Here is an 18,039-nt window from a genome sequence, read left to right as displayed (position 1 = left end):
TGTTAATGTGTAGAAATGCAACTGATTTTTGTACATTTATTTTTGTATCCTGCAACGGTGCTGAAATTGTTTTAGTTTAACAGTTTTTTATGTGAGTGTGGAGTCTTAGAATTGAATTTTATGTGAGTGTGGAGTTGTGTCATGCAAACAGATAATTATACTTCTTCATTTCCAGTTTGGGTGCCTTTTATTTCTTTTTCTTGTCTAATTGATCATCATGTGAGTGTTCAGAATGTCCCCCTTATCAAATGCTTGTTGGTGTAATGGTGATGTCTCACAGGTAGGATCTAGCTACCTGTACAGTTGTGAACACCTGGCATTTAGATTAGTGTTTCTAGTCCTACCAGATTTATGTTGGTAAGAAACATACTTCGGGACTGTGTTGGATAGAAATGCCAAGAGTGGGCATCCTTGCCTTTTCCCTGATCTTTGAGGAAAAGCTTTCAATCTTTCACCATTGAGTATGATGTTAGCTGTGGGCTTTTTGTATATGGCCTTTAATATATTTAGATAGTTCCTTGTGTTCCTAGTTCATTGAATGTTTTTATCATGAAAGGGTATTGATTTTGTCGAACGATCTTTCTGCATCGAGATGATCTCATGGTTTTTGTCCTTCATTCTGTTAATGTGGTATATTAAATCATTTGAGTTTTGTATGTTGAAACATCTTTGCATTCCAGATACACATCCAGCTTGATCATACTGTATAATCCTTTTAATGCACTACTGAATTCAATTTGTTAGTATTTTGTTGAGGGTTTTTGCATCAGTATTCATCAGGGATGTTAGTCTGTCATTTTATTCTTTTGCAGACTCCTTTTCTGGTTTTGGTATCAGAATAGTGCTGGTTTCAAAGAAATTTGGAAGTTCCCCCTTAATTGTTGGGAAGAATTTGATGAACATTGGTGTTTATTCTTTAAATGTTGGGTAGAATTCTCCAGCAAAGCCATCTGGTCCTGGGCTTTTCTTTATTGGAAGGTTTTCGATTGCTGTTTTAATCCCCTTAGTAGTTAGTTATAGGCTTAGATTTTGTTTCCTCATGGTTCGGTCCATGAGGAAATGCCATTTCTTCTGGGTTAACCAATATGTTGGCATATAATTGTTCATACTGTTCTCTTGTAATCCTTTTTATTTTTGTGACATAAGTTTTAATGTCCTTGCTTTCATATCTGATTTCAGTTACTTGCATTTTATCTTTTATTCTTTTTTTTCCACTTTTTTTTCCTAATCTAGGTGAGGGCTTGTCAATTTTGTTGATCTGCTCAAAACACCAACTTAGTTTTTTTTTTTCTATTGTTTGTTTTTTTTCTATTGTTTTTCTATTCTCCATTTCATTTAGCTCTGTTTTAAATTTTTCTTTTTTCAACGTTTATTTATTTTTGGGACAGAGAGAGACAGAGCATGAATGGGGGAGGGGCAGAGAGAGAGGGAGACACAGAATCGGAAACAGGCTCCAGGCTCTGAGCCGTCAGCCCAGAGCCCGACGCGGGGCTCGAACTCCCTGACCGAGAGATCGTGACCTGGCTGAAGTCGGACGCTTAACTGACTGCGCCACCCAGGCGCCCCTAAATTTTTCTTTTTTAATGTTTATTTTTGAGAGACACAGAGGGACAGAGCACGAGCAGAGAAAGGGCAGAGAGAGACATAGAATCCAAAGCAGGCTCCAGGCTCTGAGATGTCAGCACAGAGCCTGATTGTGGGGCCTGAACTCATGAACTGTGAGATCATGACCTGACTTTTAGCTCTGCTTTAATCTTTATTGTTTCCTTCCTTCTTCTAACTTTTGGTTGAGTTTGTTCTTCTTTTTCTAGATCCTTGAGGAACTAGAGTGTGTTGATTTTGAGACTTTAGTGTTTACTGCTATAAATTTCCCTCTTAGTATTGCTTTTGTAGCATCCCATAAATTTTGGTATGTTGTGTTTAATTTTTAATTTGTCAGATATTTTCTTTCTTTTTAAAATTTTTTCAATATTTATTTATTTTTGAGAGAGAGCAAGCATGAGTTCGGGAGGGGCAGAGAGGGAGACACAGAATCTGAAGCAGGCTCCAAGCTCTGAGCTGTTAGGACACAGTCTGACACGGGGCTTGAACTCATTAACTATGAGATCATGATCTGAGCCCAAGTCTGACACTTAACTGACTGAGCCACCCAGGTGCTCCATTGTCAGATATTTTCTAATTTCTCTTGTGACTTCTTCTTTGAGCCCCAAATGTATTTTTACTTAAAAGTTTATGGAATATAAAATGATCTCAGGGTTTGGTTATCAGGGGAATACAAATACGGGATTATAGATTCTATTAAAATGGCAATAACCTGGATTGTATATTTCTTATTTCTAGGGCTTCTTCTATTTGTATGTTTAAAAAAAGGAAGGGTGAGGATTCTATTGAGCTAGGAAATAGTGAACAAAAAAGGTGCTATTTTTTTTTTTTTAACTTTAGAGGGAGATTGCACGAGTTGGGGAGAGGGGCAGAGGGAGAGAGAGAGGGAGGGAGGGAGGGAGAGAGAGAGAGAGAGAGAGAGAGAGAGAAAGAGAGAGAGACTCTTAAGCAGGCTTCATGCTGAGCAGGGCTTGATCCTACAACCCTGGGATCATGACTTGAGCTGAAATCAAGAGTTGGTTGCTCAACCAAATGAGCCACCCAGGTGCCCCCAAAAGGTGCTGTTTTAACAGACAGTAACCATCCACTGAGTACAAACCACTGTACTTGGCACTGGAGATTGAGAAGTACAGAAGACATCATCTCTGTCCTGATTTTCATTTTTTTTTTTTTTAATTTTTTTTTTTTCAAAGTTTATTTTATTTTTTGGGACAGAGAGAGACAGAGCATGAATGGGGGAGGGGCAGAGAGAGAGGGAGACAGAATCGGAAACAGGCTCCAGGCTCCGAGCCACCAGCCCAGAGCCGGACGCGGGGCTCGAACTCACAGACCGCGAGATCGTGACCTGGCTGAAGTCGGACACTCAACCGACTGCGCCACCCAGGCGCCCCAATTTTTTTTTTTTTTTTTGAAAGAGTGAGAGAGTACATGCATGTGTGAGCAGGGGAGGGGCAGAGGGAGAGGGGGAGGGGGAATCTTAAGCAGGCTCCATGCCTAGTGCAGCCGGGCTCCATCTCAAGACTGCGAGATCATGACCTGAGCCGCTATCAAGAGTTGGATGCTTAACTTACTGAGCCACCCAGGCATCCCAAGAAAGGAACAACCATGAAGGGACTAATTTTCAGGTTTTTTAAGTTTGTTTATTTTGAGAGAGAGAGAGAGAGAGAGTGAGCAGGGGAGGGGGAGAGAGAGAGAGAGAATGAATCCCAAACGGGCTCTGCACTGTGAGATCATGACCTGAGCCGAAATCAAGAGTCAGACACTTAACTGACTGAGCCACCCAGGCACCCCTAGTATTCAGTTTTATATGAAGGATGAGATTAGGCTGATGGTAACTCAGTAACTTAATGAGAAGCTTGGCAGAGAAAACCAGCATTTAGGAGCATTGCCATGTTTACTGTCTGCCGATTGCTGCCTTCAGTTATTTAACACTTACTACCTTTAAAAAACTTGCTTTTTTCACTAGGCACAACACCATCACTGGGCGGTGGCTGACCAGGTTCCAGGCTGTGTGGGACCCTAAACAAGAAGACTGTGTCATAGTTGGCAGCATGGCTCATCCACGACGGGTGGAAATCTTCCATGAGACAGGAAAGCAGGTGCATTCTTTTTTTGGTGGAGAATGCCTTGTCTCTGTGTGTTCCATCAATGCTATGCACCCAACTCGGTATATTTTGGCTGGAGGCAATTCCAGTGGGAAGATACATGTTTTTATGAATTAAGAAAGTTGCTGAGTGTTTGGTTTAGCAACACCAATTTGTTCAAATCATTGTCTAAGTAGCCTAGTAATTCATGTGCCTTGGTCTGTTTACTTGTTCATATATTCTTCTTAGCAAATATAAAATTGCTTTATTAGTAAGAACTGTGAGCAGAATGTACTTTTAGTAAGGGAGAAGGCTTTTAAGTTGTTTCTGTAGGTTGGGGAGGGAATTTGAGGGGAGGCTATGATTGCTTCAGCACTTTAATCAGGCAGTATATTGAGAAATTCTAGCATTATAAATTACAAAGCTTTGGTTATTATTAAAAGTTTTTGTGGTTTAATGATACGGGTTTTGATAGTGACATTTGGATTTGTGGTTTATTTTATAGTTTGGAGTGAATATTTATTTCTAGACTCATATACTGGAAGAGATCCCAACTTAGTGATTTTCAAACTTTTAATTTTTTTAAATAGAGAGCTCTTTTTCCCCCTGCGTTTAAATTCAATGTTATGTGAAATCCCAAGATAATTGTTGAGAAGCCTTAGTTGACTTGGGCAGGGCCTGGGTCTGTGTGTGCTGACCCTTTGATCTCCTCTAGATGGCTCTTGAGACATGGCTGAGGAATTCTAGGTCTTCTAGGAACAAGGTTTGGATCTGCCTGACCCTTGTAAGCCAGGGTGAGATTGCCTTCAGACCAGTGTTTTCCACAATGTGGTTTATAGCTATTCACATGAAATCAGTTTAGCCATGACCAGAGTTTAAAAAAAGGAAAAGGAAAGAAATAGTAAAGAATAGGAAACATAGAGTAAGGGTTGTTTTGTGAAACTTAGTTATATATGCGTGCATATTTGTACGTATATATGCACATGTATATTCTGATATAAAATATGTCTTTATTATTGTGGTACTGCTGTAAGTCATGGTTTAAGAAGTGAAAGCTCCTGCCTTAGAATGTCTCAGATACACTTACCTATCCCTGTCTTTAAACTCTCCAGAGGAGATTCATTATCTTCTTAAGTGAATACCTTCATTCCTAATTCATATTTGGAGGAAATGTTATGAAAAACAACTTTTGGCATTTTTTGTCATAAATTTTTTTTTCCAGAAGTTAGGGCAATTTGAAAGTGTTTGTTGTTGGAAGGGTAGCTACAAAATCAGTGACTGACATTACTGTAAGATATTACCTTTTTGCTAGATATTTACCTTGTTGCTCTTCAGTGACAAACTACTACTGAAGGACTATTATAGTTTTTGGCAATATGTTTGAATTCTAAGAGGAAATGTCTTCTCAAATTGTGTATCACAGAAATAAAGTCACATGTATAATTTCCTTCTCTGTAATTATTGAGGCCTAGTTTATTAAATAGGTTATAAGTAATAAGAATTGTTTTCTTGATGAGAGGATTATAGAAATTGGTAAGTGAAATGGAAATATTCATTTATGAAATGGAAGGGAAAGCTAAGTGAGGTTGACTTCTATTAAACTGCCCTGGAGATAATAAATGAAGCCTGTAGGCTCCTTTCCCTTTTCTTTTCTTTTCTTTTTTTCCCTTTCCCTTTTCTACACCACTTCATTTCACAGGTCCCAGAATGTGGCTACTTTTGTGAAAAGTGCTCTTTTTTAAAGATACTGAAAAATACTCTCATTGAAATTAGTACCATCATTTAAGCTTTGAATCCTTGGTGGTAATTGCCCGGTTTCTGCAATAAATGTTAGCAAATTCTTGATGTTTGTCACTTTTGTGGTTTCTTTTGCCATTTTAGCTTCATAAACTGTAGTATTTATATCTAATTCCAGTTAATAGAGTTCTGTCTTCTTGATGCAATGCAGGAAGGAAGGAGAGTGAGTGGGGACTTGTTTCTCAGTGATAAGCTCTATAATGGAGTAATTGTTTAAATCTACAAAGCACATAAAGGAAAACTGTCTCCCTTAGGACATCCTTAAACTGTAATCTGTTGTGAAAGGTACTTCTCCCAGAGACTTGCTTAAAGCTTTATGGCTTCTGTAATTATTCGTATGTTATGATTGCTTTCTCTCTTTTTTTAAGTTGGGCTTTATGATATCTCTTAAGCACATAAGCTCTGTATTCCTCTTGAGTCATTTTCTTTGAGATGCCCATCCTTTTATGCCCTTAAGGAGGAAGGAGACGATTCTCAGGCGGACAGGGACTTGGTCAAACTCGGAGAGACTTAAAAATGATTAGGAATTAATAAATCTTAGTTCCTTAAGTCCTGTTTTGGTATTCATGCCTTTGAGTTTCCTTTCCACAGAGATGACTTTGCAAAGGCAGTTCTCCAGGAAAGCAGGGAGCTTGGGGCTGTGTACACAAAGATTTAAATCCTTTCAGTCAGTTATAGTACATGGGGAGGGAGGAGGGCAGACACAGGTATCTTCTGTATCAACCCAAGAGGAAGCAATATATGCCCTTTAACTTCAGGTTCCAAAAACTTAGGTGTCCTTTTGCTAGGCTGTCCCTTCTGATTTAGTACTTTTTTTGGTTTTTCCTTTTTAGTATGGTATTGATGGCCAGTAAGGAGTTTTAGTTCCAGGACAGCATAAACCCATATTTTGGTTCATTTGGTTATAAGTGTTTTTGGATTTTCAAATGAAAAGGTGAAATTTTGTGAGGAAGATAACATTTAGCACAGAGGCAGGAGTAAAACATTTTAAGGTACCTCTTCCTAAAATGAAAGCAGTGCAAGAGGAAGTGTTTTAAAAGTATCTTTTGCCTGTTTGATTCTACTCCATCAGCAAGTTGTAGGGGTGTGTAGAGGAAGCCTGTTCATGTGCTAAAACCAGGAGTGTATTCTCTTGTAGAGGGGCCTGCTGATGGTTGAGGAACCCTAAGCAGAGGGAGTGGGTGCTAGAGCCCTGAAAGGGTCTGTACATAGGGGGTCCTCATTAAGTATCCATAGAAGAGTGGCTGCCTTAAAGCTGTAGGATCATGGGGGCACCTGGGTGGCTTAAGCGTCCAACTTCGGCTCAGGTCATGATCTCACGGTCCATGAGTTTGAACCCCATGTTGGGCCGTGTGCTGACAGCACAGAGCCGGGAGTCTGCTTTGGATTCTGTGTCCACTTTCTCTGCCTCTCCCCATCTTGCACTGGGGGAAAATAATAAACAAATGTTAAATAAATGTTAAAAAAACTGTAGGATCATGGGAAATCACCACTCACATCCAGTGGTTCTTAGGCTTTTCTTTTTGTTTTTAGAGAGCTTTCTTTTTTCTTTTTTAGAAAATGGTGGGGGAGAATGGCAGAGGGAGAGAGAATCTTAAGTAGGCTCCACACTCTGCGCTGAATCCTACGACCCTGGCATCATGACCTGAACTGAAATCAAGAGCTGGACACTCAACTTACTGAGCCACCCAGGCACCCCTGTTTCTTAGGCTTTTTACTTTGCAGATCACTTTAAGCAAAGACTTTGTCATTAGAAACAAAAACAAAACTCCACTAGGGACAGGATATTAGATAATCATTTTATAGGTGATAGGAACCTCTGAAAATTTCGAGGTGGGTTACATGATTGGTGCTTTAGGAAGATGATCTGGTAGCAGAATGGAGCATTAAAGGGCAGATAGAATTGAAAACAGGAAGATGAGGTAAGAAACTAGCACAGTGGACCCAAGTTTCACTTTTCATCCTCATGGAATTTAAAAGACCATTACCAGTTTTGTAGCCAGAGTGATGGTTATATAATCAGGTGAGATAATGTTATAGGAATATATTTTGTAAGTTGTAATTATCAGGTTACTGTAGCAGTGACACCATTCTATTCCCTTCATAGGAAATGTTTTCTGTTCTTGTTCCAGGCTTGAGTGAGAACACTGGTTTAGAAGCTGGACCATCTAGGTTCTTGTTTATAAGAAAACTTTTATTTTGAGAGAGGAGGGGAAGGGCAGGGAGAGAGAATCTTAAGCAGGCTCAGCACCGTCAGTGTGGAGCCAGATGCAGGGCTCCATCCTACAGACTGTGAGACCATTACCTGAGTTGAAATCAAGAGTTGATGCTTAACTGATTGAGCCACCCAGCTGCCCCTAAGATTTTATTTTCTTGAGTAATTTCTACACTCAGTGTAGGGCTCAAACTCACAACCTCAAGATCTCATGCTCTACTTATCGAGCCAGCCAGGCACCCTGAACCATCTTGGTTCTACTTTTGGCTCTATGTAGCCTTAGGAAAATCACTCCTTGGTTTTCCTCAACAGAAAAATGAGGTCCAATTCATCTCTAAAATCATTCTATTATTACAGCTTCCACATTTTTAGTAGTATTTATTTTGGGGGAAAGGTCAAGGATGATAGATGGATATAAGCAAAATGACTATTATTACTATTTTTTTTTGAGAGAGAGAATATTAAGTAGGCTCCATGCCCAGTGTGGAGCCCAACCTCATGACTATGAGATCATGGCCTGAGCCAAAATTAAGAGTTGGATGCTTGACTGAGGCAACCAGGTGCCCCAATAAAATGACTTTTTTAAATGATTCTAGTCATGAACAGCAGTCAGCTGTATAAATCCCCCTGGTATCCTTTTATCTCTGTGTTGGTAACTTTAAGGAGGAAAAAGGGAGACCAGTTGTAGGTTAAAAAAGAGTCCACTCTTCAATGATATTTAAATATTTATTTAAGTTTAAAAATAATTTTCATGGCACCAATGATTTTATGCTAACTACATACTGCATATGTAGAAAAAAGTACATTGCTTTGAAGGAAAGTATAACTTAGAATTTTTGGCACACGAAAGGTTTACAACTATACTTTTTAATGAAACTAAGAAATTCACATTTGCAGGTAGTTTACCTTCTACTGCTTAAAGATGCAGTACACTATTCTTTAGTAAGAGTTTTATTTCCTCTGATGGATGAAGCTATGGAATCCATTGTTTTTTTCTACAATGAGATCAAACTAATTTTGAGAGAAAATGGGAGACATAGTGGAACACAGTAAAACCAGGTTAAAAATCTGAACAATGTTTAACGATGGGGAGATACCAAAAAGACTAGTCACCAACAAAGGAGGTTTGTTATTCAAGCGCTACTTGAAAAGCAAATTGAAGGAAATTTTACTATCTGTATTTTTTGGGGTAAGCCCTGGAAAAAAATAACCCAAAAGTTTCTGTTCAGAGAGCAAAATCCAGCTGTTGGAAGTGGTATGGACTATTGTACTGTTAGAACTCTAGACACAAGTAACATACCAGGAAATGGAATATTGTATCTCTCTTTAATGTGAATATGAAAGGTCACTGTCAAGGTTATCACTCACTGCATAGAAACACCATATTCTACAGACTGAGGTAGGAACACTACACTAAAAGGTAATCTGCTATGTTGCATAAGACAGTAGATATCCAGGTTAAAACCAGCCCCCTATCTCCTGACAGCCTTTTCATCTCTGAGTCTACTTTTCACTTCAGTCCTGTGCTAAATAAAGCCTTCCTGTGTAGATGACAAGTGGCAGTGGATAGTTGGTTCTAAGTGATCCCTAAGTTTTACTAGGATCTCCTTCAGTTTGTCTTGTCACTTGGTAAATAGATGTTTGTAATTCTGCCCTAATTGTCGCTGGTATGGAAATGATCAGACATTCCTCTTCCATTCTTAGCTTCTGGTGGAGTTTTAGCATTTAAACACTTGATCTTGCTCATCTTGGCATCAGTTACCTCTTTGCTGGTTGGTTGTTCAAGCACCCTTTAAACAAGCAACCCCAGTGCCTCCACTGGGAAATGGTCCTGGGCCTTTAGCAAGTCAGGAATGGGAGCAGAGCCGACCCCCTTTCTGCTAACATACTGGTAAGGAGCAGTTTTATTGTCTAGATTGGGGTTGGCAAATTATGGCCTGTGGTCCAAATTCAGCTGTCTTTTTAAAAATAAACTGTTATAGAACACAGCCATGTTTCCTTGTTTATGTATTACCTATGGCTGTTTTTGTGCTATGATGGCAGAGTTGAGTAGTTGCCACAGAGTATGGCCCACAAAACCAAAATAAAAAAAATATGTACTGACACTTTACAGAAGAAGTTTGCCAACCCCTGGTCTAGATGAAAGGGCATTTAGAATTGTACAATCCACTCCCCCCACCCTGCACCCCCTGTCAATTCCATGTCTGTTATACTCTACATGGATATGATTCTGCTATTTCAGGGGAAAAATTAGGGGAGAGCAAATCTTCAAGTGACTCATCCTGTTCTGCATTTGGGGCTGCCCAACATCACGTGATGTTAGCAGCCACTCCACTATTGTGTGGGTCCCAGGAATATGTCTACAGACTATCCTTAAATAAGTCCTCAGGCCCCAGATGACTTAGAAATCTCTCCCTGAGATGAAAACGAGATCTTGTATGTGAGTGGTTGTTAAGAGTTGCAGAGCTTGGGCCTTGGACCCCACACTCACCCTTCACATGCTATGCTTTGCATGCTTCCACAGCTTCCCTCAGGAAGAATGGCAAATACTTTCCTACAACTCTTATTTTCCTGATGCAGAGGATGACCCTAGGGGGCAGTATTTCTACATCTAATTGTTGGTTTCTGCCACGTTCGCTTTCTTTCTTTTGTAGGCATCTTTTAGTATGCCTATTTAAAGAAATCCTTTTCTTGGTCCCTTCCAAGGCTCTTTGTTGATCTTGGAATTCTCTTTTCTGAAGCTTTTCATTCTCAAGATTAGTTTCTTTCTTGCATCATTTAGTTCATCAGGCTCTATTTTCTTAATCCATAAAGTAAAAACAAAATATGAATTGATAAGAAAATAACATCTTGTTAAAATATAAATTGAAATAGTTTTTTTTTGGGGGGGGGTACAAAATAGGTACTGCTCTCTGAATCTCAACAGTTTCTTAGGTACCTAAGTTCTCGTTTCTGTTAACTACACTTTGTCTGACATTTCTGACAGTCTTATCTCAGGCACCACTGAATTCAACTAATGTCTCTGAAGCACTATAAAAATCTTGAGGTTCTTCAGGAAAAAAAAAAATCACAGAAGTCTAAGTTCATTATATAAAACTCATGGCGATGCCCACTAGGATCTCTAGTCTAAGGGGACAGACTTACCCCACCCCTGCTGCTGCTGCTGCGGTAGCGGTGGTCCCTTCAGATGCCCACTCTGCTCAGATTTGAAAAAAACAAAAGGAAAAGAAAATCCAACTCAGACCATCATAAGAAGCAACTTTCCATTTAATCATTCTACATGGATGTTTACTTTTTTCAAATCTCGTCTGGCAGGAAAACCTACAGATAGTTCCCATTGTCCAGACCCCTGGCCTGTGCTGCTGAGGCTGCACTGATGAGCCTACTGGAGCCCAGTAGGAAAGCTCCCGCACAATACAGAAGACGACAGCTCTCTAGTCTTCAACTAGTGTCCCATCTGCTAGGTGACACTACTGCGATAATCCGTAATAGTAAAATAAATTATTTTTATTTGATACTTTCAAAATAATACACATCTATGAAAAATCAAAATTCAAAACCAAAAATTATCCTGCAAATCGGGAGGATGAGAAACAGAGTCGCTGAGCCTTTCTTGAAAGAACCTCTGAAGGAAATGAGTTTTCCCAGTTTGTTTAGATAGGGCATGAGCCTATCCTCTTTTTCTTCTGGGAAATGACCCTCCTAGGCTGTGGACTTTGAGTCATGAGAGGAGGACTTGGTACATGTGCCGATGGTTCCGCGATGGGTCCCATTGCTGGGAATGGGTAGCCGGGCTCCTTGGTCCACCTGGCTAGTTATTGGGAGGAGTCATGCCTTCTCAGGTGTCAATGAGCAGGCTCACCACTGAGCGGATTTTGCAGGCAAACCATCGCCTGAGGGGACAAAAGTATTGATAGTGGAATTGTTCAAACTCGGGGGTCTGGCGGATATCGCGGAAAAAGGCAATGTCAAGGTCAGACTCGGTAAGGATGATCAGGAGGAGGAGCAAAACAAAGAGGAGTCCCATGGTCACAAGGAGCAAACGGAGGACACTTAAAACAAACTTATTCACCTGTTCCTCCTCTGGCCTGCCGTGCCCCTGACACAGGGCCCTCAGCTCTCCCCCAAGGGCCTCCACCTCTGTAGCTGTTGGAGTGCTGGCTTCAGACTCCTTCTCTTCTTCGATGCTGCAGGTGGCCCCATTGATCTGCCGGGAAAGCAACATCAGCTCCAGGCTGTGCTCAGCCACAGGGGTGGGCAGCACACTGTCTGCAGGACTGTAGGCTTCGTCTGCAATCACGGCGACTCGCTCATTGCTATCTGCCCGGCTGCTTCTCACATGAGGCAGGAAGGTGTCCCCATGGGAGGAGGAACGCACTGGCGTGGAATGGGCACTGTCCCGGAGGGACTCGAGGCCTGGAAATGCAAAAGGAACGTGAGAAGGCTTTCTGGGTCCCTGTGCACACTTTGCTGTCTGGTGGAGGCAGCACCCATTCTGTTTTATATGGTAACTAAAATCTTGGAAGGAAGCCCCCCTGTACACTTCACGTGACAGTGGCTGCTGCATGCTGTTCTGATGTATCAGGAAGAGGATAAGAGAAGCAGCAGACATCAGAGGGGCCATGGTTGGAGGTTTTTTTCTTTTTACGTAGGGTTTTGGCAAGATTTGTCAAAGATTCTGCCTTTCCTGCTTTTGACGTCAATTGAAAGACATTCTGAATTGCATACCATCCCTGATTCAGAGCTGGGGCCACATTTCAGGGAGCTCAAGTCTCCCTCTTGGGCTGAGGGTCTTAAGAGGCAGGAATGGGGAGGAAAAGACTGTTTTCCTTCACTAGGGCTCATGAAATACTGATTCTGGAGCTGAGTGCCCTTCTAACAACCCAGCATGCAGCTCCTTGAGTTCATGAGGTCATCTTTTGGATTTCTGCAGTTGTGCTCTGTCTCTTCAGCCTCCCACTTCTGGCTGTCCTAATCTTAGGGGACATTAAAACCCTATCTGCTCTTCCTAAGTGGTTTTTTTTTTTAAATGTTTATTTTTGAGAGAGAGTGTGCATGTGCACATACACATGTGCATGCATGAGCAGGGGAGGGCAGAGAGAGAGGGACAGAGAGAATCCCAAGCAGGCTCCACACTCAGCACAGAGCCCAATTCTGGGCTTGATCTCATGACCTAGAGATGTGACCTGAGCCGAAGTCAATAGTCAGATACTTAGCCAACTGGGCCACCCAGGCACCCCTCTTCCTAAGTGTTTTCTGATGGAGAAGGGGAATAGCCCTTGGCTAGTGGCTCCTTTTTTTTACTTTAGAATGAGCTGGGTCTACTGTAGGCTGAAACATCCTCATCTTTACACACTCCAAACTGCAGAGTGGTCTCTGAGAACATCTTGTTGGGTCAGGGTGGAAATTCTCTTACAATGGTCAGGAGAAAGTGTTCTCCGACCCCCTAAAACTACCCATTATCTCTCTACTTTTTCAGATGGAACATATCTCTCTTTACAGTGCTCAGTCTCTGGTAGCAGAAAACAGGAGGTGGTTACTCCCTCAACTAAATAGTAGCCATGGAGGCTAGAAGATGTGGGCCTGGAGTCACCGAGTATGGCCCACATCACAATGCTCTTGAGGAAATGGCTTCTTGTTTCAGGTTCAGTGTCTGCATTTTCATTCCTGGCTATCTTTGGGGTGCCAGAGTGGCTCTGACTCTCCCTGCCTTTGTGGCCTATGGTAAGAGAAGCCAGTTCCCTTCTGTTGCTCTGAAATTGACCCTGAATTGCTGCAGACTAGATCAGATTCCCAGCTATGTAAAGGTTTGACCAAATAAGGGTTGATTAGGGCTAGCTTCATAAGCCCAAGGGTCTCTCTCTCACTTTTTGAATGTTGATTTAGAGAGAGAGCACAAGCAGAGGAGGGGCAGAGAGAGAGGTAGAGAGAGAATCTCTGCACTGTCAGCCCAGAGACCTATGTGGCGCTTGGTCTCACAAACCGTGAGATCATGAACTGAGCCAAAATCAAGAGTCAAATGCTTAACCAACTGACCCACCCAGGCGCCGCTGCCCTCCCCCCCTCCCCGCCCAAAGGTCTCTCTTAAAAGGTGGCAGTAACCTTTCAGAAGTAGTGAGTTGTGTTTGGGTCTCTTTAGTAGCCATTTGCTCCCAGGCAGTCTGCCTGCTCAGCCTGCTGGAGCCCATCAACACAGTTAAGGATTCTCCAGAGGAACAAATCCTGGGATTGGTGACAAATGTGGGGTGGGTTGGGGCAGGAACAGCAGCCCCCTGCTAGCCACCTAGTCTCCCCATCACGTCACCATCAGTAAGTATATTTGCCACAGCTTTCAGCTTCTGCTTTCAGAAGCTCCTCATGGTCCTGGTTTTATTTTTTACCCCCTTGTGCTAAAATCTTACATTTGTATACTATTTTAAACTTTTTTAAGTGCTTTCATTTTATCTTTCCACGAAGTAATGAAAGCAAGAGGTTACAGAGCTTGCCTGAAGTCATGTGGTTGGTTGGTGATGGCAAAGGTAAGGATGGACTCCAAGCCTCTTTCTATTTCCTGGTGCTAATGATCATGTAGTTGGATTCTGGGCCTGGATGAATTAAGTCAACATCTTACACCTACTTTAGATTTAGGTCCCAATTGCCCAAGAAACTGTTGTGAAATAATGTGAAGTTAAGAGCCAGCCCCTTGTTCCAGTGCTCTTGATGCTCCTTTGATCCTTTCCCCCCAGTTTTTTCCCCTTATTCCTGCATTTGCACAAGCAGCATGAGGAATATGAACCTGGGAATGTTTAATAAATTCCTGATAAAACAAATCTTGAGGCCCTGATCACACATGTGTTGGCTCCTCTGCTCCTCCCTCTCTTCCTTCCATTTTTATTTAAATTCTAGTTAGTTAACATACAGTGCAATATTGGTTTCAGGAATAGAATTCAGTGATTTATCACTAACATACAACAACCAGTGCTCATCACAAGTACCCTCCTTAATGCCCATCACACATCTAGCCCATCCCCCCATCAACCCTCAGTTTGTTCTCTATCTTTAAGAGTCTCTCATGGGGCGCCTGGGTGGCGCAGTCGGTTGAGCGTCCAACTTCAGCCAGGTCACGATCTCGCGGTCCGTGAGTTCGAGCCCCACGTCAGGCTCTGGGCTGATGGCTCAGAGCCTGGAGCCTGTTTCCGATTCTGTGTCTCCCTCTCTTTCTGCCCCTCCCCCGTTCATGCTCTGTCTCTCTCTGTCCCAAAAATAAATAAAACGTTAAAAAAAATTAAAAAAAAAAAAGAGTCTCTCATGGTTTGTTTCCCCTCTCTTTCTCTTTTTTCCCCCCTCCCATATGTTCATCTGTTTTGTTTCTTAAATTCCACATAATCCTCATACCCTTTCTAGAGGCTGTCCCCTCACAAAGACAGCTATGACTGTCAGATCTTCCACAGTATGACCAGCTTAGCTGCTGAAGCCACTTCAGTGCATTTCAGCTTAGCCTACTATTCAGCCCTAAGCTTGGAGGGGAAGGAGAGAGGCAAAGGCTGTTATATTAGAAAGAACAGATCAGAGGGACATCAGAAACCACATTATAATAAGTTGTTGGTGCTCTCGGTAAATAAGATAATGGAAATGTATGCATTTCTAGTAGACTGCTAGACAAACAAAATTACTCAGTAAATGTTAGTCTTCTGTTCCCTCAACAGACCTCACCTGTATGTATGTCAGACTAGTCTTGTACAAAACTTCAGGTTCACTAGAAGTCACCACCCACCCCATCCCCTTCATCAAACCTGTTACTGTGGGATGGAGGGGGTGGGTACCGTGGGTGGGTGGGATCTGGCAAATGGCACAGCAAAACAGAGGATTCTTTTTTACCTTGGATATGTTCCAGCTGCTTGCCTTGCCCAGAGGTGGCTCCCTGTGGGCCAGCGGACACAGTGGTCAGGAGCCTCCCCTGGAGCCGGGGCCCCATCCTCAGTATGCGCACACTTAGTGGCCGAAGGCAATGATTAGTCAACCGGAGCTGAACTCGGACTCTGGTGTGAATCTTAATCAGACTCTTGCCCATGGTTGCCCAGGAAAGCAGATACTTCTTCAGTGGAAACCAGCTGATCTCTTCAAGGAAACCAGCCAGGCAGGGGAGATACAGAGGCAAAGGATGGAAAAACAACTAGGGACAAAGGATTTTTGCTGACCTCATGCATGGCAGCTCCTTTACAGTGCCTCCCGTGCTGGAGAGAGGATGTCAGCTCTGGAGACAAAGTAGGCTGAGCTTCAGGGAACGAACAACTCTGAGAGGCTGACATTATCAGTGGACTGGATTCAGTCAGAAGCACTTAGAGCCATAAAAAGTAATGCTTCTCCAGCAATGTGGCTGTTTCCTGGAGGCCTGTGTAAGGGCCCAGACTTCTCAGAGTCAGGTGTAGAGAGGGCAAAGAACAATCCCACAGGGTATGGAGAATCACATAGTTCCAGAAAATGCAGGATGTGAAGTTATAAAGACATTTGGCTTTGGGTTGGGTGGCTCTGAAGTGTGAGGTGTCAGCTCTGGGGCCGGAAACGGAGTGTGTCCCATTCTCCGCTGGGCTGTACACTGTTGGGCCTTCTGTTGCTGAGCCAACCCTCAGGGTGCAGCAGATAAGAGGAACCAACATACCTGAGCATCCTCTCTGGTCAATCCTGTGCTAATAACATGTGGTATCTCAGCATCCCTGAGGGCAGAGGGGAAGGCCAAGCAGTGTGCAGTTATCTTCTTAAGGATCCCAGCTCATTGGAATCACATAGTTTCATTTGTATTGTAGCATTATATTAATGTTTTTGCAATTTTCCCATTTTATTTTTATTAAAAAATTTTTTTTTACATTTATTTTTTGAGAGACCTAGAGCACAAGCAGGAGAGGGGGAGACACAGAATCGGAAGCAGGCTCCAGGCTACGAGCTGTCAGCACAGAGCCCGATGTGGGGCTCGAACTCACAAACCGTGAAATCCTGACCTGAGCCCAAGTTGGACGCTTAACCGACTGAGCCACCCAGGTGCCCCTGCAATTTTCCCGTTGTTTTAGAGATAGTAAACAAATATTTCCCTCTGGAAAAGGCAAATCATTTCTGTGGTAGTATGTGCCATATGGACTATATAGGAAAGACAGTCTCTGATGGACTATGAACCAATTTCAAATGTCCATAACTTCCTCGGAGTTTTGGTTAGCACCCTTCTTCTGAGGCCCCCATCATGCTGCACTCAGCCCTTCTCTGCCTGGTTGGGTGGACAGTGAGGGTCAGCTTTGTTTGCTGGGTGCTTTAAAGGCAAAATCCCTCTTGAGAGATGGTGTAGCTCAACTCTGGGAAATAATCCATTCTTTATTTCCCCAGTCTTGATAATCCCTGACTGATAGAGTAAATTAAATGCTAAAATCATTTTCTTTTCCCCACACCCAAACCAGATGTCCATCTGCCTCTCCTCACTCTGAGCCTGTTAGTGTCATTCCTGCTGGGGCAGTTCTTAGCTGCTTCTGCCTGTGCCCTCCCGAATCTACTGGGTTCCAGGCTGAAGGCCATGACTGGGGATGAAGGCTGTGCTTGTCCACAGGCAGCCTCAGGCGTGGGGTGTAAGCAGCAGTTTGGCTCCGAGTAGCACGTGGGAGCCTGCTGTGCTATAATTTGCCAGGTGTGAAGTTCTAGGAGGCTGAGATTGTGAGGGTGTGCCTTGGCCCTAGAAGTCTCTGCTTTAATAGCTTCTTTGGTGGCCTTTTCCTGCTGCATTCCTCCCCTGGCATTTTACAAGCAAAGAGGACTATTTCAGATGCTGAAGAGCCTACTGCTGCTGCAGTGGGAGAAGACAGGCAGAGCTGGCTGGGAACTGAGGCAGCCTCATAGCTTGTCTTGGGGGAGCTTGAGGACAGGCTTCCTGCCTTTGAGTTGTTCTGCCAACCCTGCTTTGTGGCTACTACAAACGTATTGTATTCCCACATGGATAGCCTCAGTCTTCCCTTTTCTGGGAACCTGGGTTTTAGTGGACATTCTTCCATATGCTGGAGAACAAATGCACGAGGCTCTTCCCTATACCGGCATTAGTGCCAGCTTCCTTCAGAGGGTGACCTTTTCTCTAGAAGGACAGCTGTCCTGACTTTTTGCAGGAGCTTTGGGATGAACCTGGTGGCTTTAGACCTCAGGATGGATGGAAAGAAGGGCCACAAGGAGAGGAGAAAGTTATGTTTCCTCAAAAGAGAAGAAATTCATTCTACTTTCCTTAGATGAACACCCCACAAGAAGAGGGTCAGAGAGAACTGTGCTCCATTCTCCTGCTCAACCTAAGACCAGAGGAAAAGCCAGGAGGCTGTGTCTGATGACAGACCTCAATAA

At 42.8% G+C, this 18,039-nt stretch overlaps 2 protein-coding genes across 9 annotated transcripts in view; one reads left to right on the top strand and one right to left on the bottom strand.

Moving 5' to 3' along the window:
* Window positions 1-5,529, top strand: part of WDR76 (WD repeat domain 76) — a 65,116-nt gene extending 59,587 nt beyond the window's left edge. For all 3 annotated transcript variants that reach the window (XM_043555549.1, XM_043555550.1, XM_043555551.1), the window contains one exon: window positions 3,569-5,529. In XM_043555549.1, coding sequence (XP_043411484.1) covers window positions 3,569-3,824 — 256 coding nt within the window. In that variant the 3' untranslated portion in view covers window positions 3,825-5,529. The remainder of the gene's footprint in view (window positions 1-3,568) is intronic.
* A 2,881-nt stretch (window positions 5,530-8,410) lies between these two features.
* The window catches only part of FRMD5 (FERM domain containing 5), a 335,210-nt gene continuing 325,581 nt past the window's right edge, over window positions 8,411-18,039 (bottom strand). For 3 of the 6 annotated variants that reach the window (XM_043555561.1, XM_043555556.1, XM_043555557.1), the window contains one exon: window positions 8,411-12,114. In XM_043555561.1, coding sequence (XP_043411496.1) covers window positions 11,537-12,114 — 578 coding nt within the window. In that variant the 3' untranslated portion in view covers window positions 8,411-11,536. The remainder of the gene's footprint in view (window positions 12,115-18,039) is intronic. The other 3 variants (XM_043555559.1, XM_043555560.1, XM_043555558.1) reach the window with 3 other exon arrangements.

The sequence above is a fragment of the Prionailurus bengalensis genome, chromosome B3 (genome assembly GCF_016509475.1).
Source record: "Prionailurus bengalensis isolate Pbe53 chromosome B3, Fcat_Pben_1.1_paternal_pri, whole genome shotgun sequence".
NCBI lineage: Eukaryota > Metazoa > Chordata > Mammalia > Carnivora > Felidae > Prionailurus > Prionailurus bengalensis.
This window is presented reverse-complemented; position numbering and strand designations above follow the sequence as displayed.